Here is a 24369-nt window from a genome sequence, read left to right as displayed (position 1 = left end):
TTTTGAATAAAAACATATCTTTATACCACAAATCTTGAAGTTTTGGACATTTAAGATTATTATGAATTTTAGAAGTTCTTTCTTGAAAGATAAACTCGATCTCCTATAAAATGTTTTGTTATTACAAATATTAAAGTATTGACAACATTTTCTTCATAGGTTTGGGTTCCTTCGTCTTTAATTATTATCTTTTTTGTATTTAATATATATTATCTATCAGTTGGACTCAAATAATGATCCCACCATCCTTTAGGTAAACCAATGAACCTTATTACCAATGCACCAACAATATGAAAATTAGAATTATTAGTCTTGATTCTATAGGCATTAGCAGTCATCATCATTTCATGAAATAAATTAATAATTTGATGTTCACTCAGTCCATCTATATTCCATTCATAAAAGTTACTACCATCATAGTTTGCAGCTAATTGATAATTTCATTCTTCTAATTATACATCAGGAAAAGAAGACTTTGAATAATAATTTTTTCTACTTACAAAATTATTAGATATTGCATTAACCATGCAAAGGAGTGTAATTATTGAATCTAGAGACATTTTGAATTGTTCTTCTATTTTATTAATTTCTTATTTATCTTTTTATTATGGTTTGAATTTGATTCATATTTTGATTAATACCATTAATGTTTTAGTTTATCTAATCAAAGTTGTATTTCTTCTAACAATATTGTTTTTATTAAAGAGTTGTATTTTTTATTTAGCAGCATTTATGGGAATAATGAAATGTTGGTCTTAAGACTTTGTAGAAGATGATGATGATGAAGAAGTTGAGGAAAAAGTAATTTTCTTATAAATAATATTAACTTGAGAAGGACATATATTAGAATGAGTAGGAGACATAAGTTGGAAATTCTTGTTGTTGATAGACATGAATAGGAATATTTGAAGCAAAATTGACACTATTTAAATTTGTACTTAAAGTAGAAGATCTGGTAGAGAGAAATTCTTGAGTAAATGAATATCTTAAAGTTGGACTAAATTCTACTTGAACAATATCATTCATATGTTATATAATTAACAAAAAAAAAATGTTTAAAGTTGTAAGACATGGTGTGAATAGTAGAAAAGTGATGTAAATAGTAGAAAAGTGATGTGAATAGTTGCTTATTAGAAGACAAAAAATCCAATCTTTTTAAGAATTGTTCAAGATTCTTGATAAACTTCAAGATGTAAGAGTTGCAACAAGAAACAACAAGTTGTCTACTCAAATAACGTTATGGATTCAAACAAGTTTCAATTCCATGGATTTCATCAAGTTTCAAGTCTATCAAATATCTCCACCACTAGAATCATCAAATTCATTACAAAACGGAGGTGAATAAGAGACGATAAGAGCTAGCAAGAGTGTTCTCAAAAAATATTCTTTGCTTTTTTATAATCCCTCTCCTTTCAAAATCTTTCATGTATAATCAAAACCTTTTCTTGTCAACAAGCTTGTAATCAAGATTCAATATCTCTATAATCAAGGTATAATTTTGAATACAAAGTTTATTTCAAATCCAATTTATGTGTCTATGTTTATTTTTATGCTTTAAATTATATTTGCAGAATTTATCTTTTGATTTGTGAACTATTTTATGTCTTGGGTTGAAATGGTATTAAAGCCAATTTTGGTTAAGAATTGAGTGATATTATGACTTAGAATAGTTTGTAATAATTGATTTAGTCCTAAGTTAGTTCAAACTAAAGTTTTTGTGAACGGCTTAGTCAGCTTAGATAGTAGTGTTTGAAGGGCAGAACAAGCGTAAGTCCTGTGTTGATCCTCTTGTGGTAGTCTTTGTTCAAAAAATTATTTGAATTAATTAAGGATAAGATTGTGATTATTTTCTATGATAATAAGTAATATTATAAGGAAATTAAGTAGATCTAGTTCTTCTAAATCTCTTAGGTATAATGATAGTTCTGTATCCTTATCTGATAATTCTGTACATACATCACTTACTCAAAATGTTATTAATAGTAAAGAAATAAACATAGAACAAATAAAGAGTCAATTACATAATTGGTAAATTCCTGAAAATTAATACAATATATCAACAAGGAAAATTTGAATTGAGTCAAAATTATTCAATTAAAACTAAGAACAAACAATTTCTCTTAATTAAAATTTAGAAAGTCTTCAATTATTGAGTCAAAATACTATTAATCAACATAAGAAGAAATTTAATTATATTAATAATATTTTATTTGAAATGAATAACGAATAAAGTTCAATGTGTTTAACATATAAGTGAGCCAACTTTTTTTATTACATACACATTTATTATTACAAACATAATATTCTAAAATATTTTGATTTAATCTCTAATTAATCAAATAATTTTTTGAATTTCAAATTATTCTGAAAAATTAAAAATTCATTAAAGAATTTAAATTATTAATTATGTCTTAATTTATAATCTATTTACTTAGTGAGAAAATTAAATATGTATATATATATATATGTATGTATAAGAAAAATAGTAAAGTCATGACTTATAATATATCGATTTTAATCTATTATTTTTTCAATAATGAGATATATTTTTTGAGTTTCAAATTATTTTTTTAAAATTATTAAATTCATTAATAAGTTCAATACAAAATGTCACTTAATTTAAAGTTTATTTTTCTAGTGAAAAAATTATAAAAATATAATTATGTGCACAAAGAAATAATAACATTATTATAAACCAATTTCTATCCATAATTTTTTGTATTAATAAGATTATTATTTGAGTTTCAAATTATTTATGAAGACTTGTTAATGAATTCAAAGCATGAAGTGTTATTTAATTTGGATTTCATTTGATTAAATAAAAAAATAAAAAAATAATGATTCCATATCAATGAGAAATCATAGAATCATTTTAAACCAATTTTTGTCCATAAATTTCTATTATTAATTGGATCTTCATTTGAGTTTTAATTTATTTTAAAAAATTACTAGACTCATTAATGAATCGAACATAATAAGTCTTGTTTAATTTGAAGTTCATTTGTATAGTGAAAAAAATTGAAAAATTATAATTCTATGTAAAAGAGGAATATTAGAGTCATTCTAGACCAATTTTTGTTCATAAATTTATGGTATTGATTGGATCTTTATTTGAGCTTTAAGTTATTTTTTAAAATTAGTATACATGTTATGAATCTAACACATTAAGTCTTAATTAATTTGGAATTTATTTTCCTAATGAAAACATTAGTAAAAATATAATATACGTGTAATTTGATTTGAATTTATTTGGTTAATAATTTTTTTTTAGAAAAGTTAAAAAAATAATAATTAGAAAAGTAAGTGTAATTTAAAGGAAAGTCATATTTAAAAAGTTTTGGTAAATGTATTAGATTGTGAAGAAAAAATAATGATATCATATTTAATTTTAAAGAAAAATAATGATATTATGTTCAATTTTATTTGGTTTTTATGGGTTTTTAAAAATTTTCTATGTTTTCTTTTGTTTTAAAAAATTGGTAAAAATAATTTTTACTTATTCTCTAAAAACCATTCCTTATTTCACTTTGTTTTTAAAAACCGGAAATAGAGAACAATGACCAAATAGTTATGAATTTTTAAAGATTGTTTTCTATTTTTAAAAACAAAAAAATTGTTTTTTAAATCACATAATCAAACATGCTCTATTTTTCTTTATCATTAATTTTTTTTTGTTCAATACTTTCTAAAACCAAATATAACCATGATTTCAAGCATAAGGGTACATCACTCGTATTCAATTATAGACAATTTTTTATTTTTTATTTTTTATTTCTAGTTATGATACTAGTGTTTGTTTGATATCATTATCAGTTAATTTCATCCACATCCCTATATAAATATATTAAGTCACCATTGATTTCAAATTTAATCAATTACACCTGTAGATGTATTTTGTATACATAATTTATATTTTAGATAATTATTAAATAAAATTATTTAAAATCTTTTTACTTAATGTTTTTTTAAAAAATAAATTTTATAAATGAAATAAATTTATTGGGTGTTAGATGAGGAAATTTAAAACCATTTCACTTATTTTAACATTGGGACATAATGACGAAATGATTTTAAAATGCATAAGTTTTTAATTAATTTTAATTATATTTGTTTTTTTTTTTTTTTCTTGTCAAAAAATAATTTTCTTTAACATTTATTTTTTTGCTAGGTACTTTCTAGAACCAAACATAACCATGATTTAATCATTAAGAGTTAATTTCGTCCACACTCCTATGTACATATACTAAGTTACTAGTGGTTTCAAGTTTTGTCGATTAACATACCTATAGATGTATTTTGTATATATAGTTTATTTTTTAGAGAATAAAATTTATTTTTAGAGAATTGTTAAATATACTTATCTAAAATATTTTTACTTAAAATCTTTCTAAAAAATAAATTTTATTAGTGAAATAAATTTATCGGTTTTAAATGACTAAGTTTAAAACCAATAGTGATTATATGTATTTATACTAAACCTTACTATGCTTAAATGAAATTAATTTGTATTATTAATTAATTTATACTATGTTCCTAAAAAATTTGAAGGAAAATATAAGAAAAAAATTATGGAGAAAGATAAAAGAAAAAAACAAGTGAAAGAATATATATATATATATATATATATATATATATATATATATATATATATATATTTTAAAATGAATAAATTATTTTTATATGCATTTTAAACCCATTTAACTTATTTTAGGATATATTTGATTTCCAAAAAATTTGAAAGAAAATATGAAAGAAAGAAAATACAGAGAAAAATTAAAGAGAAAGAAAAAGTGAAAAAAAAAAATCAAATTTAAGGTTAATAAATTATTTTTATATATTATTTCAATTTTTTTCCACTTATTTAACTCTTCTATATAAATATTAAATAATCTAAAAACATATAAATTTCTTAATAATTTTAATTATATTTTATTTTCTTTAATATTTTTCATAAGAAAATTAAACATGAGAAAATAATTTTTTTTAGTAACCTTTTTTTTTAGTACTTTCCGAGAACCAAACATAGTCTTAACCTATGAATGAAAAAATTAAATAATTAAAAAATGTGTGAGAAAATATTTTTTTTAACATTTATTTATTTTTCCTTATTACTTTCTGCCTTGTGGAACCAAAGAGCATGTCAATGTAAATGTAAATATTTTAACAGAGATGAAGTCCTCCGGGTAGTATTTCCTAATATCTCTTTGTGTTTAATTTACCCTTTTCCGTAACCCAATTTTCTTTCGAAGGAAAGGAAAAATTGACTTCGAAGAGGGGGAATCCAAAACAGATTCTCCATGTACAGAGTCTACAGACTATCAACCACTGAAAAAGAAGAAAAACTAAAGAAGGAAACAAAAAGAAAAAAAAAGGAAAAAAAAAAGCAAAAAACCTGCCTGGTTGTAATTGGTACTGTTCCCTGTACAGTTGGCTTCACCAGACACCACTGTGGATTCTTTGCGCATTCTTTTCCATCTCTCTAGGGTTTCAGTCTGTCTCTGCAATTCCTTCAATACAGTGTGGTTCTTGGAGCAGTAGTCATGAATACCGACAAGGAAGACTTTCTCAGGGAGTTCGGGAACGATTACGGATACCCCAGTGCTCCCTTCAACATCGACCAAATCAGAGCCTCTCAATTCAAGCGGTTGGATGGTTAGATTTTTTTCATTTCTTTTCTTATTTCTCTTTGTCTGGGTGTGGAGAAGGTGAAACCAAAAGCAAAAGCGAAAGCCTGATATCTGTAATCTCGTGTTTTTGGGTTTGGTTTTAGTTTTCCTTATTTACTCATTTTCTTCTGGAGTGGGTTGTGATTCTGAATTCTGAATTTTGAACTTTGATATGTTGAGAAGGTTTTTTTTTTTTTTTGGTTTTTTCTTGAAGTTTGTTCTGAATTTTTGGTAGGAGACAATCAGGTTTCTTCACATTTAAGAATTCTCGCTAATGCACTCTGGGTCACCGAGAGAAAGGAAAATAAAAACTAACAATTTTAATGTCAGGTTTTTGGTTTTGGTTCGCTTTATTTATTTATTTATTTTTCATGGATTTGTGATTCAGAATTTTTCCAAACAGAGGATTGATGAATTTTTCGGTTTAGTATGATTAGAATTCATTTATCTTAGATGAAGATTCCGTCACTTGGCTGAGCTCTAGCAAATGCTCTCTGTTTGGTTACTGAGAAAAGGAAAGAAAATTGGCATTTTTAGTCTCTTGCTTTACTTTTGATTTGCCTTATTTATTTGGAAATAATTGGTTAAAAGGGTGAAATAATTCACAAATTATGAATATAAGCCTTCTCATATTTTTTTCTTAGAAAGTAATCCATTTTTGACATAAATGCCTTTTGCCATTTCAAGTATTTACATGTAGTTTTAAAAGAATAAGTTATTTTTTTTAAAAAAATAATGAAGGCATTTTTGTCCGAATGAGAGCAAAAAAAGGTGGGAGGTTAAATTTCAAAAATTGGGTTTTTAAAAGACCATTTTGGTTAAACCCCCAAGAATTTTCTGGCTAATACCTTTTGTTTGCTTGCTCACAACCCTCTGTTTGGTTGCCTAGACATTGTTATTCAAGAAAAATTAATATTTTTAATCCCAGTGCTTGTGATTTGTTTTATTTACTTTTTCCCCTCTTGTGGAGAGTTTTCTATTCAAAATTTTGAATTTTGAATTTAGTTTTTCTGAGCAGCCAAACTGAGCATTTAATGAAGTATTTTATTTTTACTATATCCTTTTGCTTGAAATTTTAGATCTTAGATGCCCACAATTTTCTTCCTACTGACCTTTGGTTGGTTGCCTATGAAATTGAGAAAAATGATAAGGATTCTATTTCTTTCATTTTCTCATTATTTTCCATCTTATGCTCTCTTTTGGTGGCCCAGAAAAGAAAAGAGAAAAAAATGAGCTTTTTTGTCATTTCATGTTTTGGGTTTTCTTTTTATTGTTTATTTCTTGGTTACCTGCTATGTGTGGAGTTTTGTAATTTTAAAATTTTCAATTTTAATATTTTTTTTTTCTGAGTATCCAAACAGAGATTAGGAGTATTAGTGAAGTTTTTCTTTTTCAGTTCATTTATTTCTTCAAAACTGTTGTTCTTAGATGGTGACGTTTCTTTAAATGCTTTGGGTTTATTCTTTCTTTTTTCTTAGTTACCAGGTTAGTGGAAAGTTCTGAGATCCAAAACTTTGATATTTTCTTTTCTCAGAAGCCAAACATTAATGAAGTTTAACTTGTTATTTCTTTTTTTTTTTAAAAAAAGAAACCTTCTCAACATATCAAAGTTCAAATTCAGAATTCAGAATCACAACCCACTCCAGAAAAAACAAGTTGTCTACATTTTTACCAACTTCTTATAATTTTCTATTCCATACCATCTGTTTGATTGTGAGAAAAGAAAAGAACATTAACCTTTTGAATTTTGTGGTTTGGGTTTGTTTTTATTGGTTTTTTGGATACTCAATTACTGAAAGTTTTATGGTTAAAAAATTTAACATTGTTTTCTCTGTTTCTGAGCAGCAACTGAAGTATTATTACAGTCTCCTTTTTTTCAGTTGTTTAGGTGTGTAAGGTGCTTGTCCATAAATATCTTACTGATTCTCCCTACGATCCTCTGTTTGTTTGCTTATTTGAGAAACAGATATGGACTCTATTTTTGTTTAGTTTCTCATAATTTTCCACCTCATATGTTGTGTTTGGTTGCCAAAGGGGAAAAAAGGAAAAGTAACAATGTTAATCTCATACTTTGGGTTTGTGTTATTTTTTTTTCTTGGCTATCAGTGGAAAGTTTTGTGATTCAGAAATTTGATTTGTTTTTTCTATTTTCAGGAAAAAAATATAAAATAATAATTCAAAACATATGATTCAAAATGGTTTTCTTTCCTTCCTCATAAACTCAGCTGCCAATTGGAAATGATATGTTTTTTGCTCTATAATTTTGTTTTGTTGATTTGAATTGGATTGGGAACTGTAGGTCTTGTATACTTGGACCATGCTGGATCAACATTGTACTCTGAGTCACAGATGGAAGCAGTCCTTAATGATCTAACTACTAGTGTTTATGGAAATCCTCGTATCCTGTTGTGGATTTTAAATTTTAGGTGGATACAGACATGTTCAGCTAGCTGTCTTGGTTGTATTATTTAAATTTATTGCTATATTTATTTATTTTTGATAGCTAAAACTGTGATGATTATATTGACAGACGTGAGGCATACCCCATGTTCATGGAAAAGTTATGGTTGATCTAATATAAAAAGGAATAAAATTGAATTTATGTGCCTTGGCTTCTAAAGAGCTCTGATTAAAAATTTTCTTGATTCATCCTCCCATGAGGAGTTGCCAAGACATTTGACTCTACACTCATTCACACAAACAAGGAGCATAGAACGTTGCCTCCTTGAGAATTTTGTTATCTATTCTGCCTTTTTTTTTTTGATAGGTAAATAAGCAAAATATATTAAAAGCGCTTGCAAAAAGGCGCAACAAAGTACACATGGAGTATACAAATATGGCCCATAGGCAAGTAAGAGAAGAAGATAGAAAGATTAAAACCCACCTTCCCATCAACACCCAGCTTCCACAAGGGTTGGAAACCCCTAGTGAAAACCAGAAAAGAGAAAAACAAAGAAACCCTACCCAAAATGAACAAAGAACCCCCTGTCTATTTTGCCTTTTTATTCATTTATTTTTAACTTTTATTAGAAACAAAAGAAGTATCAATTATAGATAAAAATAACATGAGAAGGATGTGGAGTCCTCCCCAAACTTACAAAAACCTAATAAAAAAATGATTGAACACCTTCACTATACAAGGAAGCTTATACAAAAAGGTTAAATCCACATAAGAATATATGTGGATGTCGTTTCCTTAAACCTTGACTTAGCTCCTCTCAATGTTTCCTTGTCCCTTTTTATCTACATGCTGAATGTCAATTGAGCTGATATATATATATATATATATATATTGATAGATAAAAAGGAAGATATATTAGAAAGGGCTGCCAAAAAAGCAGCCCGAGGTATACAAAAAGTATACAGCTACCACCAGCCTCCACCACAAAAATACCAAGATACAAAAAAAAAAAAAGGAATACAACCAGTCCGTCCTCACCAAAGGCCCAACCAATCTAGAAAGCTAAAAAGAGTTAAGAGGAACATCATCTAAGTACCCCTTTGCTTCCGACCAAAGAGAAGAAACAAACGAACTTTTTAGCCTTTGGATAGAGAGCTCTTCCTCCTCAAAGACAATTCTATTTCTAGCCTTCCACACTATCCAAAACAAGAGGCAATTGAGCTGAAAAATATTGAGATGAATGCCTTTAAAAGCATCAATACAAGAGGCACAAAAAGAGGAATAAAAGTGAAGTAGAACTCACAACGTCTTTGATGACCTTTATTTATCTTCAAAGATTCTAGCTTTTCTCTCTCCACATAACCCAAAACAAAGTGATACAAACGATTTGTCAAAGGGTTTTTATGGATCTCCACAAACCCCTATATGAAATGATCATCATGTCACATACGCTCCTTGATGGAACCCAATCCAACTTAGTTTGAATAAATAGGCTTTGCCACAACTCTAAAGTAAGCAAACAATGTAAAAAGAGATGGTCCATCGCTTCTCCACTCATGCATAAAACACACCAATATTAATTAAGGAATTTGTAAAATCTTCTCAACTGTAGCACGTCATTGGTATTTACCTTCTTGTGTGTTACTAGCCAAGTAAGGACCTTGACCTTTAATGGAGTTTTAGATTTCTAAATAAATTTGGCTAAAAAAAAAAAAAAAAAAGGAATTGGATATGATGTATTGGACAAGGGCATGAAGAATGATTTGCCTAAGAGTGAGCCTGGAGAGGTTAATGACTAAACTCTGACATCTTGGATGGATGGAGACAAGTGCAAAATTAGTGAGAAATGATATGGGTCTTTCTAGGTTCTTGATCTCCATTAGTGAGGCAACGAAAATTAACTTTCCAAGAAGACGAAGAAGAGTTGCCTAGAATTGCTATGGTGAGATTTTTAATTGTAACAACTCTTAAAGACTTGAAAAAATGTGAACACACATTAGGTTCCAATTAATAAAATATCTTTTCTACCCTCCCTAAACCTCTATCAAAGAAAATATTTTTGCAATTTCTCAATCTTTAGTGCTATTGATACTGGAATCTTGAAAATAGATAAGAAATAATTAGGAATGTGGGACATGCATGATTGAATTAGAGTCCGTTTGGTAGTGATTCTAGGAAGTGCTTTTAGTTTGAAAAGTGTTTTTGAAAAAAAAATTAGGTATTTGTCAAAATTTAGGAAATACCTTTAAAAATACGAAAAATCACTTGTAGTGTTGAAAAATCACTTGTAATATTTTCTGGAGAAATGCTTGATAGATGATTCTCCTAAAAACACTTTCAGAGAAAACATTCCGCTAAAAACACTTCAAGTAGAAACACTACCAAACACGCTCTTAGATTTATTATACTCTTTAATAACAAAAAGACTTTTTTCCACCCATCCAACCTCTTTGAAATTCTATCACTCACCGGGTCCAAATAGCTAGGGATCTATTCTTCTTTTTCCCACCGGTACATGTTAGACAAAGGGAATGGTGTTCAATATCTTTATCTTGTTTCTTAAAATGAGCCTTTTTTGGATTACGCTTTGATCATCTTATTTGAAAACCAATTAATTTTTAATGAGAGAGGTCAAACCTTTTTATGACATTCGATATTACATCTATTTTGGGTCTCCTCAACAGCATTCCATGATAACTTGACAATACCTCCATCAGTGTTCTTGTGAGGAACCCATGGTCTGCCACAGAGAAAAACATCATTGACCGAAAATCTCAAGAACTGAATGGCAGTTCTTTTATGGATGGCTAGAATAAGAGATGGCGATGGAGGCACTGCCAGTTACCATGGCGGATGGTGTACATTTCCAGTGAGGTAGGGTGGGCTGTTCTTTTTCTTGGAAATGTAACCTATCAGGAAGCCAGCATGCTTGCCAAGAAAGGATTCTCTTCCAAGGGATCCTCTAATATATACCTTTCCGGTTTTAGTTCCTCCCATAGATATTTACTCACCTGAGTATCCACCAGACAATACGCCATGGAAGTATCCAAACAATCTCATTTTCCTCATTTTTGAATCCACTCAATGCCAAAATTGTTGTCACATTTGCTTCCATCTTTTCCAAAGTTTTTTGCCCACATAATTAAGATTCCACCACCATTTGTTTTGCTGCTAAGCGTATCTAATGAGAAAGCCTCCTGGCATCTAAGTTCATTGCATTTCTAAAATCAGCAAACACCTTTTCTTTTCTAAATAATATTTTCCCAATTTTCAACACTATCTCAGGAACATGGGTTCTGTTACTATGTCATTTCTGCATCATGCTCTTGTTGGATAGAAATAATATTATTCATTTTATTGAACTTTTATAAATTATATGTGGAATTACTTAATTTTGGAATCTATAGATAGCCAAAGCGACACCAGTTTGGCCACTTGTGACATTGTAAGAGAAGCCCGCCAGCAGGTAATATAAATGGCCTTGGCTGATTTTTGTTTGAGCCCTTTAGATTCAAAGAAGCTGTTTCATTTTATATTGATCATTCCTTTTGTGTTTAATGTGGTATACATCAATACATGCAGTGTTTGCTAAATGTTAGTTATTAATCTGTTTTTGGTTATTAGTATGTATATAATTACTTTGTGTATGATGTTTCTAGAATTTGATTTTTCATGTGGGTTGAGAGCGATGGGAGAGAACGAGAGAGAGTGTGAGAGAGCGAGAGAGATTGCGAGGGTGAGGAGGGTGAAGACTTCGTAGAGATTCAAAGAAGAAGGAAGGATTGCAGATTCGCAGTGGAATCCAAGGTGTTTGAAGTCGTCTTAGAAGAAAGGAAAGGGAAACCCCAAGTCATCATAGTGGAAAAGAAGAGAGGGGTCTCTCGTCTTGGGTTCGACTGAGACCGGAGAGCTTAGGGTTTTTTTGGAGGGCCTAACCAATTGTATCAAGGATGCGAAAGAAGGCAAATGGGGAAGGGAGGGAGTGGAAGGAAAAGTTGAGATCGTATTCTCTGATGCGAGGTATGAACAGAGCGGGGTGGTATCTCCGTCTAGGGGTTGCAGACTCGGAAAGAAAAAGGTTTAGCATATTCATCCCGAAAGGCAAGGGGGACAAAGGAGGGTGGGTGATTATGGCGGAAAAGTTACAACAAATGGAAGGTGTTTTTGGAAGAAAACCAGACAAACAGGAAGCAAGGGTAGTTGGAAAACCTGTTGTGGAGATTGTATGTGGAAGTGTTGAATCGATCGGTTCAAGAATCGAGACGCTGACCCCGTCGACTGAAGTGACTGGAGAGCAGGAAAGTGGTGTGGGCTGGGAGATAGTAAACCGGGCCTAAGCCCAGGAAAGGGTCTTTGACGCTATGATGGGGCTTGGGCCTCCTAAGTTTGGCCCAATTATGGGCTCTAAAGAAGTGAGGAGGACGGATGGGCCGGTCTTACTTAAGAGGCCTCTGGGCTCAAAGCTATTGGGGGAGGGAACTGTTGGCGATGGACTAGAAGAAGGCCCACCGGTTCGAAGATGGGCTGGAGTGTTGGACGGCCCAAATTTGATTGAAGGCTTGGATAGGGACGGCCTAGACGTGCTCCTTTCTCAGGCCCTAAGCAAAGGTTTTTAGGAGAGGACCGACCTTCTGGACTGTATTCTCACCAGAAGCGAGAACCTCTCAGCGACGGAGCCCCTTACCTTCTGGGAATCAAAGGAGGTCAGGAAGCAGCAAATGAAAATTAGTTTCTCAATGACTGACAGGGCTCTTGAGGAGGAAGCAACGAGGTATGGGTTGGTACCTTTCTCTAGGGGAAATGGGGAATTAGGGACTTCTTTTCTTAACTTTTTTTATTTTGATCGGACTCCGGAGGGGGAGTTTTACGATCGTTCTAGGGCTATAGGGGAAGAGCTTCGGCCTGAGAGCACAATGTGGCTGACAGCGGTTGAGGGGTCCAATCAGAACGAAGTTGGTTGCTGGGATTTGGGAGAAGCCAATAGAATCAATGGTATGGTTAGGGGTATGGAGGAGGATTCTAGCACGCTTGAGACACAAGCGACGAGAAATGAGGAGGGGGAAAAATGGGAGGAAAGTAGCTTGGCGAAATTCAGTCATTTCCTGGGATTTCCGACGGAGGGATTAGAAAAGGAAATTCTGAGCTTTTTGACTAAAATCAGGAAGAGCATAACAAAGAAACTTTGGAGAAGTCAAAATTTGAAAGGGAATTAAAGAGATTGGAGTGCTCTGTAAACTACGAGGGGGGGAATAAACAAAAAGGCCTCGCACAGGGCAAAGGGAATCAATTCGTAGTTGCCCAATGAAGCTAAAAATCTTGAGTTGGAATGTGAGGGGAGCAAACGATAGCTCCAAAAGAAAAATTATTAAGACCTTTATAAGGAACCAGGGGTGGATTTATTTTGTATTCAGGAGACAAAAATTCAACCTATGTCGGAAGGTGTTGTGAGAAGCTTAGGTTCAGGGAGATGTCTAGATTGGAGAGCCCTGGACGCGGAGGGGGCTGCGGGAGGCTTACTGATTTGTTGGGATAAGAGGTCTCTGGAAATTTTGGAGTGGGAGGAGAGTCAGTTCACTTTATCTTGTAGATTCAAGAATGTAGAAGATGGGGTTGTCTGGGTGTTCACGGGAGTCTACGGTCCTTTCACCAGAGTGGAAAGGGATAGACTATGGGAAGAATTTGGGGCGATCAGAGGCCTGTGGCAGGACCCCTGGTGTCTAGGGGGGGACTTCAACATCATTCTTTTTCAAAGGGAAAGGAGCAATCAGAGGCGGATAAATTCAGCAATGAGGAGATTTGCTGAGATTGTGGATGAATTAGAGCTGGTGGATCTCCCATTGCAGGGGGGAGAGTTCACTTGGAGTGGGGGCCTGAACAATCAGTCTTGTTGGGCCAGACTGGACAGGTATCTTGTCTCCCCTAGCTGGCTAGATCAATTTAGTGGAGTTTATCAAAGCAGATTGCCATGGTCGGTTTCTGATCATTTCCTAGTCCTCCTACTGGGGGGTGGGATTAGAAGAGGCCCTTTTCCTTTTAGGTTTGAAAACATGTGGCTCAAGGTTGAGGGATTCAAAGACCCTATCCGAAATTGGTGGCAGGGGATTGAGGTTAGGGGCAGTGCTAGTTTTAGATTGGCAGTGAAAATGAAGGAAATCAAGCAGAAGCTGAAAGTTTGGAATAGAGAAGAGTTTGGGAGGCTGGATTGCAACAAATCCCCAGCTTTGCAACAAGTGGAGTTCTGGGACCGGGTGGAGACTGAAAGAAGTCTGACTGTGGAGGAAACAAAGTTAAAAAAGGAAGCAAAGGAAAGTTATAAAAAATGGGTGCTTTTGGAATAAATTCATTGGAAGCAACTCTCCAGGGAGATCTGGCTAAGGGAGGGGGACAAAAATACGGGTTTCTTTCATTGTATGACAAATGCCCATCATAGAAACAACTTCCTGGACAAAATTAAAATCAATGGGGAGTGGCTTATAGAGGAGCAGAAAGTGAGGGATGGAATCGGCAATGCATTTCAGCAGTTGCTTTCAAAAGATATGGGATGGAAGACGGATATTGGGGGGCTTCAGCTTGATCAAATCAGCCAGTATGAAGCGGAGAACCTGGAGATTCCTTTCTCAGAGGCTGAGGTCTATTCAGCCTTGATGGAGATGAATGGGGACAAATCTCCGGGCCCGGATGACTTTACTGTGGCTTTTTGGCAAAGCTATTGGGATTTTGCTAAAGAGGAGATTCTGGAAATGTTTAAGGAGTTCCATGACAATGGTTCTTTTCTTAAGAGTCTCAATAACACTTTTCTGGTTTTGATTCCTAAGAAAAGTGGGGCTGAGGACCTTGAAGATTTTAGACCTATTAGCCTATTGGGGGGGCTTTACAAATTGTTGGCTAAAGTGTTAGCGAATAGGCTTAAGAAAGTGATAGGAAAAGTGGTTTCCCCTGCCCAGAATGCGTTTGTAATGGGAAGACAAATTCTTGATGCCTCCTTAATTGCAAATGAGGTGATAGACTCGTGGCAGAAAAGAAAAGAGAAGGGGCTCATTTGCAAATTGGACATTAAGAAGCTTATGACAGCATCAACTGGCAGTTTTTGTTGAAGGTCTTGCAAAAGATGGGCTTTGGTTCAAAGTGGTTGGGGTGGATGTGAAGTTGCCTTTCTTCAGCCAAGTTTTCAATTCTGGTTAATGGGGTTCCAGCTGGTTTTTTCCCAAGCACTAAGGGGCTTAGACAAGGAGATCCCCTTTCTCCTTATCTCTTTGTTATGGGAATGGAAGTGCTGGATATTCTCATCAGGAGAGTTGTTGAAGGGGGTTTCTTATCAGGTTGTAGCATTCGGGGTGGTAGAAGATCTCCTTTGAATATCTCCCATTTATTTTTTGCCGATGACACAATTGTGTTCTGTGAGGCTAACAAAGAGCATCTAACTCACCTAAGTTGGATTCTCTTCTGGTTTGAAGCTGCTTCAGGTCTCAGAATCAATTTGTCCAAAAGCGAAATTATCCTAGTTGGTGAGGTGGATGAGATTGAAGAGTTGGCTGTGGAGATAGAGTGCAGAGTGGGATCCTTGCCTTCTCAATATTTGGGTCTTCCTCTAGGGGTTCCTAATAGGGCCCCCTCTATGTGGGATGGGGTAGAGGAGAGAGTTAGGAGAAGACTTGCTCTTTGGAAGCGGCAGTATATTTCCAAAGGGGGGAGAATTACTCTCATTAAAAGCACCCTGGCTAGCATGCCAATTTATCAAATGTCCATTTTCCGGATGCCTAAGATTGTTGCTAAGAGGCTTGAGAAAATTCAAAGGGACTTTCTGTTTGGGGGGGGGGGGGGGGAGGAAATTTGGAGGGGAAAATCCATCTTGTCAAATGGGAGGTGGTTTGTTCAGATAAGAATAAGGGTGGGTTAGGCCTAAGGAAGCTAACCTTGTTGAATAAAGCTTTGCTTGGTAAGTGGATTTGGAGGTATGCTTGTGACAAAGACGATCTTGGGAAACAAGTGATTACGGCGAGCAAGAGGGCCTCGGTTGGAGGCCTAAGAAGGCTAATGGGGCGGTTGGTGTAGGGATTTGGAAGGAGATTTTGAAAGAATCTGATTGGTGTTGGGATAACATGGTTTTTTTAGATGGGAAGGGATCCAAAATCAGATTCTGGATAGATATTTGGTGTACTGGTACAGCGTTGTCCCATTGCTTCCCTCATTTCTTTGTCTTGGCTGCTCATAGGAATGCAACGATTGAGGAAATGTGGGATCCTAATTCTGGTCGAGGATGGAACCTAAATTTTTTGAGGGACTTTAATGATTGGGAGTTGGACATGGTTGGGGACTTGCTCTACACCTTAAGGGGTCATAGGCCCTCTTTGGAGGAAGACTCAATTCTTTGGAAGGGAGGAAGAAATGGGCAATTTAAGATCAAGGAAGCGTATAGATTGTTGGCCAATCCTAATGAAACCGTTTTTCCTTCAAGATGTATTTGGGTGGATAGAGTCCCAACTAAGGTTGCGTTCTTCGCTTGGGAGGCAACGTAGGGGAAAGTGCTTACTTTGGATAGGCTTCAGTTAAGAGGATTGCAACTCCCCAACTACTGTTTTTTGTGTGGTTATGAAGAAGAAAATGTAAATCATATTCTTATTCATTGTATAGTGGTCAGAATACTGTGGGATATTGTTCTTGGGTTAGTAGATGTTAAGTGGGTCTTTCCAGAAACTGTAAAAGAGGTATTAACTAGCTGGAGGGGCTCTTTTGTGGGGAAAAAAAGAAAAAAGGTTTGGAAATCCATCCCGTTATGTATTTTTTGGACGGTTTGGAAGGGGAGAAATAGATTAGCCTTTAGGGGGGGTGTGTTGAATATTCAAAAACTCAAGAATTTTTTTGTATGTAATTTATGAAGCTGGGCTAGATTGTATATAGGTGAAGATTCGCTTTCCCTTATTGGTTTTTTCGAGTGGTTAGCCTCCACCTAAGGGGAGGTGAGTCCCTCTTCGTTTTTTTGTTTCTTTGCTCTTTCTGAGGCCCTAGCCGCCTTGTATACTCCCTATATGCTTTGTGGCTCTTTGCCTCTTCTTTAATGAAACTCTTATTTACTTATCAAAAAAAAAAATAATTACTTTGTCACCCTGTTTGTGTTTCCATTGCACTGTTGAATGGCTTGTTGTGTGCATGATACAGGTCCTTGATCACTGTAATGCATCCCCAAAAGATTACAAATGCATATTCACTTCAGGGGCAACAGCAGCATTGAAGCTGGTAGGAGAGGCCTTTCCATGGAGCAGTGAGAGCAATTTTATGTACACGATGGAGAATCATAACAGCGTCCTTGGGATCAGAGAGTATCCTAACTCCTTCATTTTAATATGCCTCGATTCTTGATTCCAAATACTTGGGATATGGAATGGCATTGATGCTTTTTTTTTCCTTTTAATTTTTTTGGTCAAGAGAACATTAACTTAACTAGTTTGTCATTCTGTCCACCTTATACATGCCTTTTCACTGATTGCCATCTGATTGGTGTGATATCTCCAGCAATAACAAAATTATGACATAAATCAAAGCTTGAAATATTTAGATTTGTCTGTACCTTGAAGTAAAATCTGTTTCTTGTTCGATTAACATTCATAGAGACCATGAGAAAGGCAATGTTCCATTGGATAATAAAGGCTATATAATAGCTGTAACTTTTGGCAATTTACAAGTCTAGAATTTGCCTTCTAATTAGCATTTCATAACCCCATGAGATGGCCACTTGTTAGGCAGAAGGTGCCAAGCATATATTTTATTGAAATTTATGTCCTAGGATTTTCTAGACTCCGGAGATGGTCATGAAATTTATAAAGTCATTTTGGTCAAATTGAAAAAAGTAATGAAACAAATGAGGCGTTATTGTTGGGGCTGAAAATTTTTAGGCCAAGACATTTGCTAGTAGTTCATTGACCTTTTTAGTTGATATTGCAGCTGATATCAAAGCAGACATGAATGCTTAGGTGGTTAAGATTTAAAGCATTAATAAGCAGTTGAAATCATTCCTTTTATATGTACTGCTGGCTGACCAAAGCTGTATCCTTAAGAAATATATCTTGAGCTACCTTTTTATTTGATTATTATCTTTCAGATAATGCTGTATGGTCACCACTTTATTGTGGCATAAATTTATATTAGTATCATATCTTTTGAAGTTAAGGTGAAGGTAGGGCTTGTCAGGTTTGGAATTTGCTAATGGATAAAACAGAGTGTGGTGACAACTCAAAGATTTCAATAACGATTCTGCAGTTAATATTCTGTACAATAATAGAGAGCTTAATGTCACAGGATGCTTCAAATGACCCTCCCCATGGGCTTATATAGGAGGAAGGAAGCTTTTGGAAACTCCTAGAGCCATTTACACTAAGCCATTGGTGGGAAGAGTGTGGAAGGCTCTAGAGATGCCTAGAGATGTCCACACATCTCTACACTATGGTGGAAGGTATGAGAGGAGTCCAAGGCTTTCTAGAGAATTCTAGGAATCTCTTGTATAATCTTGTACATAGGTTTGTACATAGAATTATGTAGGGTGTTCTAGAATATTCTTGATTTGTAAGGAACCCTCCAAGGTTCCAAAAAGTTCCATTGGTGCCTATAAATAGGTGAGGGTCTCATTTGGCCAAGGCACCACCCAAGAACCTAACCAACCAAGCAAATGAGTTCCCAAAAGCACTTGTACAAGCTTCCTTGAGTAATAAAAGCTTCCATTCTTTAAGAGTTGCATACTACGCCTTCTCAAGCTTTCGAGTCGTGAGCATCTTAGCCTAGTGAGCTAAGCATTGAGAGTTAGACTGACTTAGCAAGATCAAGTGTTTTGATTTGTCTAAGTGTCGCACGAGCTTAGGAAAAGACTAAGTCCGTGACATTGAGCTCTTAAGGTTAAATTTTCAGCGGATTGTTCTTGGATTAGAGAAAAATATATGCAAACATATGGCCTCAGAGAAGTTCAGTTGATTCTAGGTTAAAGTGCAACATTTTTTTTTTTGATCAGAAACGAAGAGAAATATATTGATAGAAGAAAAAATACAAGAGAAAAAAGAGAAACAGGAGAAAGAGAAGAAACCAAGGGAAGGATGAGATGTCCTTCCTACACAAACTGAACAAAAGAGGAAACACCCAACATTAGGAGTCTAAAAACAAAGAAAATCCCCAACAAACTCAAACTTATGACGCACACACCACAGTCCAGTTGAGTTGTAAAATACTTAGAGGAACTCCTTTAAAAGCTGTAGTACAAGAAGCCCAAAGAGAGGAATAGAACAAAATCAAATCCCATAAGATCTCTTCCGTTCTCCCCTTTTCCTCAAAGATCCTTTTGTTTCTCTCTTGCCACACCATCCAAACCAAAGTAAGACACGCGATTTGCCAAAGTGTCTTGCCTCTTAAAGAGTTCCCCAAGCCTTTAAAAGTAATAACCAACATGTCTTCAAAACTCCTTGGAGGGACCCAAACCATCCCTGCTAGATTGAACAACTTGTGCCAGAGTCCAATGGTAACTGGACAATGAAGAAAAAGGTGATCAATCGACTCTCCATTTCCTTTGCAAAGAATGCACCATTGAGGACAAAGGGATTTGTAGGGTCTTCTCAATTGCAACTTGTCATTGGTGTTTACCTTCCCATGCGCTACTAACCAAGTGAAGGCTTTAACCTTTGAGGGGGCTTTTGAACTCCACAAAAACTTGGCCGGACGGAACAAGATAGGATTAGAGACTTTTGACAAGGCCACGAAAAAAGATTTCACTGAAACAAGCCTGACGAAGACAAAGACCACACTCTGGAATCTACCAAAGAGGGGGAGAGACGCATTGAATTAAGGGAGGACATTAATCTCTGAAGGAGATCAATTTCTGAATCAGTAAGATTGCGACGAAAATTGAGATTCCAGGATAGTGGAAAGGAATTGCCAAGAACATTTGAAACAGTGAGGTTTTTCACAGAAGTAACTCTATAAAGATCAGCAAATTGAGAACACAAAGTTTGGTTTCCCCACCAAGGATCTTCCCAAAAACGAATTCTCTCCCCATTGCCCACCACTAGGTGAACAAAAGGGGAAAAATCCTGGAAAACTTGAGCAATAGCCTTCTAAGGGCATCTGTGTGACCATCTAACCACCATGTTGGCATCCCATCCATTAGGACGTGTCCCATATATACTCGCAATAACCTTATGCCAAAGACCACTCCTTTCTTTAGGGAACCTCCAAAGCCATTTCCCTAAGAGAGCTATATTTCTCATCGCAGTCTTTCCAAAACCCAAACCTCTCAACTCCTTTGGTCTACTAACAACATCCCATCTAATAAGATGATCTTTCTTTCCTTCCCCCGCCCTAAACTAAAGAAAATCCCTTTGCATCTTCTCAATTTTTGAGCCAATTGAAGTTGGGATTTTAAAGAGGGAGAAGAAGTAGCTAGGGATGTGAGACAGACAAGACTGAATTAAAGTAATCCTCCCTCCCAAAGACAAACAGACCTTTTTCAAACCATCCAATCTCCTTGATATTCTCTCAACCACCGGATCCCAAAAGCCTATTGTCTTAGGGTTCCCTCCCAAAGGAAGGCCTAGATAAGACAAAGGCCACTCTGACACTCTGCAGTCAAAAACCAAGGCCAAACTAGACAACAACTCCTGCCTAATGTTAATACCTGAAATTGTGCTTTTTTCCAAGTTGATTTTTAAACCAGAAACTTGCCCAAAAACCAAGAGGATAATCTTGAGGTTTTGAAGATGTTCCAGAGAGGCTTTAGAGAAAAAGATTGTGTCATTTGCAAACTGTAACAAGGACACTCTTGTCCTTTCCCTCCCCACAAAGAACCCCTCAGTTAGCCCAGTTTCCTCTGCTCTGATCATCAACTTACTTAGAACATCTGCCACTAAAGTAAAAAGCAAAGGAGAAAGGGGGTCTCCTTGTCTCAAACCTCTAGAGGCCTTAACCCAACCCTTTGCATTCCCATTAACTAGGATTGCAAAACTTGATGACGACAAACAACCCCTTATCCAAGATCTCCATTTCTGGCTGAACCCCTTCCTTTGAAGCACATGATCTAAAAAACCCCAATTCACATGATCATAGGCCTTCTCAAAATCAATTTTGAAGACTACCCCTTCCTCCCCTGACCTTCTTTTCTCATCCACCACTTCATTGGCTATCAAAACAACATCCAAAATGTGTCTCCCTTCAACAAAAGCTCCTTGAAAGCCAGATATTGTTTCATGAAGAACTTTGCGTAAACGCCCTGATAAGACCTTAGCTATTATCTTATATAAACTTGTAACCAAGCTAATAGATCTATAATATGAGATTTTAAAAGTTTGGCTTTTCTTTGGCACCATAGCAATGAAGGTTGCATATGTACTTTGATTTATTACCCCATTGGTGTGAAACTCGCTAAACACCCTCATAAGATCCTCTTTTATCACATCCCAACACTCTTGATAAATTGCAATAGTAAAACCATTAGGACCAGGGGCCTTTTCCTTATTCAATTGAAACACTGCCATTCGTACCTCTTCTTCAGAAAAAGTCCTATCCAGCCAAACTGCACTCTCTCCAGTAATAAGGGACCCAATCAACATCTTCAATCCTCCAAGGGTCACCTTCAGGTTTGGAATAAAGTTTTCCAGAGAAATTTACAATCTCCTCAGAGATAACCTCAATGTTGCTTAAAGTCTCCCCTCTCTTAGAAATCAGAGACTTAATAAATTTCCTGCTTCTCCTTCCAGTGGCCATTCTATGAAAGAACTTAGAATTGCAATCCCCTTCTTTAATCCACTTTACCCTAGATTTTTGTCTCCATTGAATCTCTTCCTTTAATAGCACATCCTCCAGCTCCCTTCTTCTTAAGGTCCTCTCTGATACCAATTCATGGTTCAAATTCCCTTCTTGTTCAGTTAGATCAATTCTACCTAAGTCCGAAAGGATGAGCTTTTTCCTTCTCTTAAATCTCCAAAGGCCACTTTATTCCAGTCTTTCAACTTTGATTTAACAAACTTTAATTTCCTCATGAACTTGTGACCTTCCCAACCTCCATCCATACACTCTTGCCACCAATCTCTAAACTTCTCCTTAAACTCAGGAGGGAGCAACCACATATTCTCAAACCTAAAAGGAGTCGGTCCCCATTTTAAGGAATTAGTTTCCAAACAAATTGGGCTATGATCTGAGGTCCATCTAGGTAGTGCCTCTTGAAAACTTTGAGAGAAGAAGGAATCCCATTCAGCAGAAAACAAAAACCTATCCAATCTCTTTCAAATAGGAACAGCTTGCATGTTTGACCAAGTAAAAGCCGCATTCCTTAGAGGGGGGTCCAGCAATCCACTCTCCCTTATAAACTTGTCAAAACACCTCATATTGAGAGTGAGAGTTAACCTAGAATCACCCATCTTCTCAGAGATCCTCCTGATAACATTAAAATCCCCTCCTACACACCACCTTGGGAAGGTCAGTCCATACAAATCCTGAAGCTCCAACCAAAAGTCCTTCCTCCACGATAGCTTATTCGGGCCATACACTGAAGTTAACCAAAAAGACCCTTCTTCACTAGATTCCAGCTTCACAGTTACAGAGAAAGATCCAAACACCTTCTCTGTACACTTGAACTTATTTGAATCCCACAAAATCACAATCCCCCCTGAAGCCCCACAAGCAGGACGAGCAGCCCACTCCAAACTTCTACCTTTCCAGACACTGCTTACAAACCTCCTATCCCAAATTTATCTCTTCGTTTCCTGAAGCATCACCACATCTGGACTTTGAGTACTTAAAAACCTTCTGATAGTCCTCCTTTTCTCCTTGGAACCTAATCTTCTCGTATTTCAACTTAAAATCTTCATGTAAACAAAACAAACCAGCACAACCAGCAACCAAACCTAATCTTCTCCTCGGGTTCAGAGTCATTTTTCCTCTTCCTTCTGGAATACACCTTATCCGCAGATAGAGTACTCTTGCTCACTATTTCCGCACCTTTTCCATCATCTTTGACAATTCTAATCCTCAGACTCTCCAACACCGACTGCACCTTGACCATTTTCCTAGGCGAGAGACCCTCAACTTGAAAACCTTCCAAAGGGAGGGTGGGAGGTTCTGGCTCTGGGGACGAAGCCTTGCCTGAGACACAAAGCTCCTCTGGGCTACTGAGATTTTCCCTAGAGAAAAGGCAGTCTTTAAAATTTTGGTTAGAGGTGTCTACAAGAATATCCACACCTTCAGAACAGGACACGCTAACATGACGACTGATCTCAACCACAGGAGAACTCGGCAAGGGATTACGTTGAGAAACAAAGCTTGACTCCAACGGAATCGAAAAAAAAGGCTGGCACCGAGAAGGAAGAATTGAAGAAACAGAGGAGTCGGGAATAAGAAAAGGATCAAAAGCCCCAACCAAAGGAAGACCCTGCTCAGAGAGGCCTGAGAAAGGATGATGCACCTTATTCAAGAAGCATCGCGAACTCCCTTCGTCTCCCTTTGTCACCCTGGTGAACACTTGGAAGGTTTCTGGAACAAGAGAGAGGACGTTGTAATGGGAGACTGACCTTCCCCGCAAGATGGCTCGATTTACTTCCGCAGAGCCATCCGCTTCTAGGTTACGCTTTGGTGAAGACGTCGTCACCTTTAGTCTCGGCGGCTAGCTTCTTGCTTTTTGCCTCGCGAAGATTGGGGGGCCTTTCATCTTTGCCGACTCTTGAGAAAGAGCAATCGGCGTTTCCTCAGTTGCAGAAGACCCTGAGCGCTGGAGCTTTGAGGACGAAGGTGCTGCTGGGCCACCATTAGAAGAGCCTGCTCCCGTTTCGTGGATTGGACCCGCGAAAGGCCCACAACTCTTTGCCCCCACCTGGGCCCTATCCATACGGGCTTTAAAAAAAGCATCTGGTTTTGTTGGCCCAATAGCTCTTCTCGTCGTTGGACCCAAACCACTTCCTCCCCTTCCTTCCTTCATTTTAGCAGCCAAATTTGAATCTGAAGAACGAGAACGAGGCCGATGACGAGGCCTCCAGCTATGGCACTCATTGTCCCTAGCAGTAGCTTGTAGTCCTTCAGCGAACTTTGGCTTCTAAGAGGCGCAATCTTCCTTTGACATCAGCTTGTCCTTGCTGCGGGATGTCTCCGACCTGAGAAAATCATCTCCTGTAGCTTCTCCGATGACTGTAACTGCCACCGTAAAAGAACAGGCTCCATCTTCCACCTCTAGAGGCGCTGGTAACACAACGTTTGGAAGCATCTCCACCCACAGCTTTACCTTCGTCAAATCTACGAGCTTCAGAGATTCCCGTGCCACCTTCGTTACCTTCCCCCACTTCT

General features: G+C 35.9%; 1 protein-coding gene across 1 annotated transcript in view; it reads left to right on the top strand.

Moving 5' to 3' along the window:
* The first annotated feature begins 5329 nt into the window (after positions 1 to 5329).
* The window catches only part of LOC117908824 (molybdenum cofactor sulfurase-like), an 84278-nt gene continuing 65238 nt past the window's right edge, over positions 5330 to 24369 (top strand). Inside the window, 4 exon segments of the mRNA XM_034822598.1 lie at positions 5330 to 5652; positions 7966 to 8064; positions 11475 to 11533; positions 17224 to 17384. Of these exon segments, the coding sequence (XP_034678489.1) occupies positions 5541 to 5652; positions 7966 to 8064; positions 11475 to 11533; positions 17224 to 17384 (431 nt within the window). The 5' untranslated portion in view covers positions 5330 to 5540.

This window comes from Vitis riparia, chromosome 19 (genome assembly GCF_004353265.1).
Source record: "Vitis riparia cultivar Riparia Gloire de Montpellier isolate 1030 chromosome 19, EGFV_Vit.rip_1.0, whole genome shotgun sequence".
In the NCBI taxonomy this organism is placed as follows: Eukaryota; Viridiplantae; Streptophyta; class Magnoliopsida; order Vitales; family Vitaceae; genus Vitis; species Vitis riparia.
This window is presented reverse-complemented; position numbering and strand designations above follow the sequence as displayed.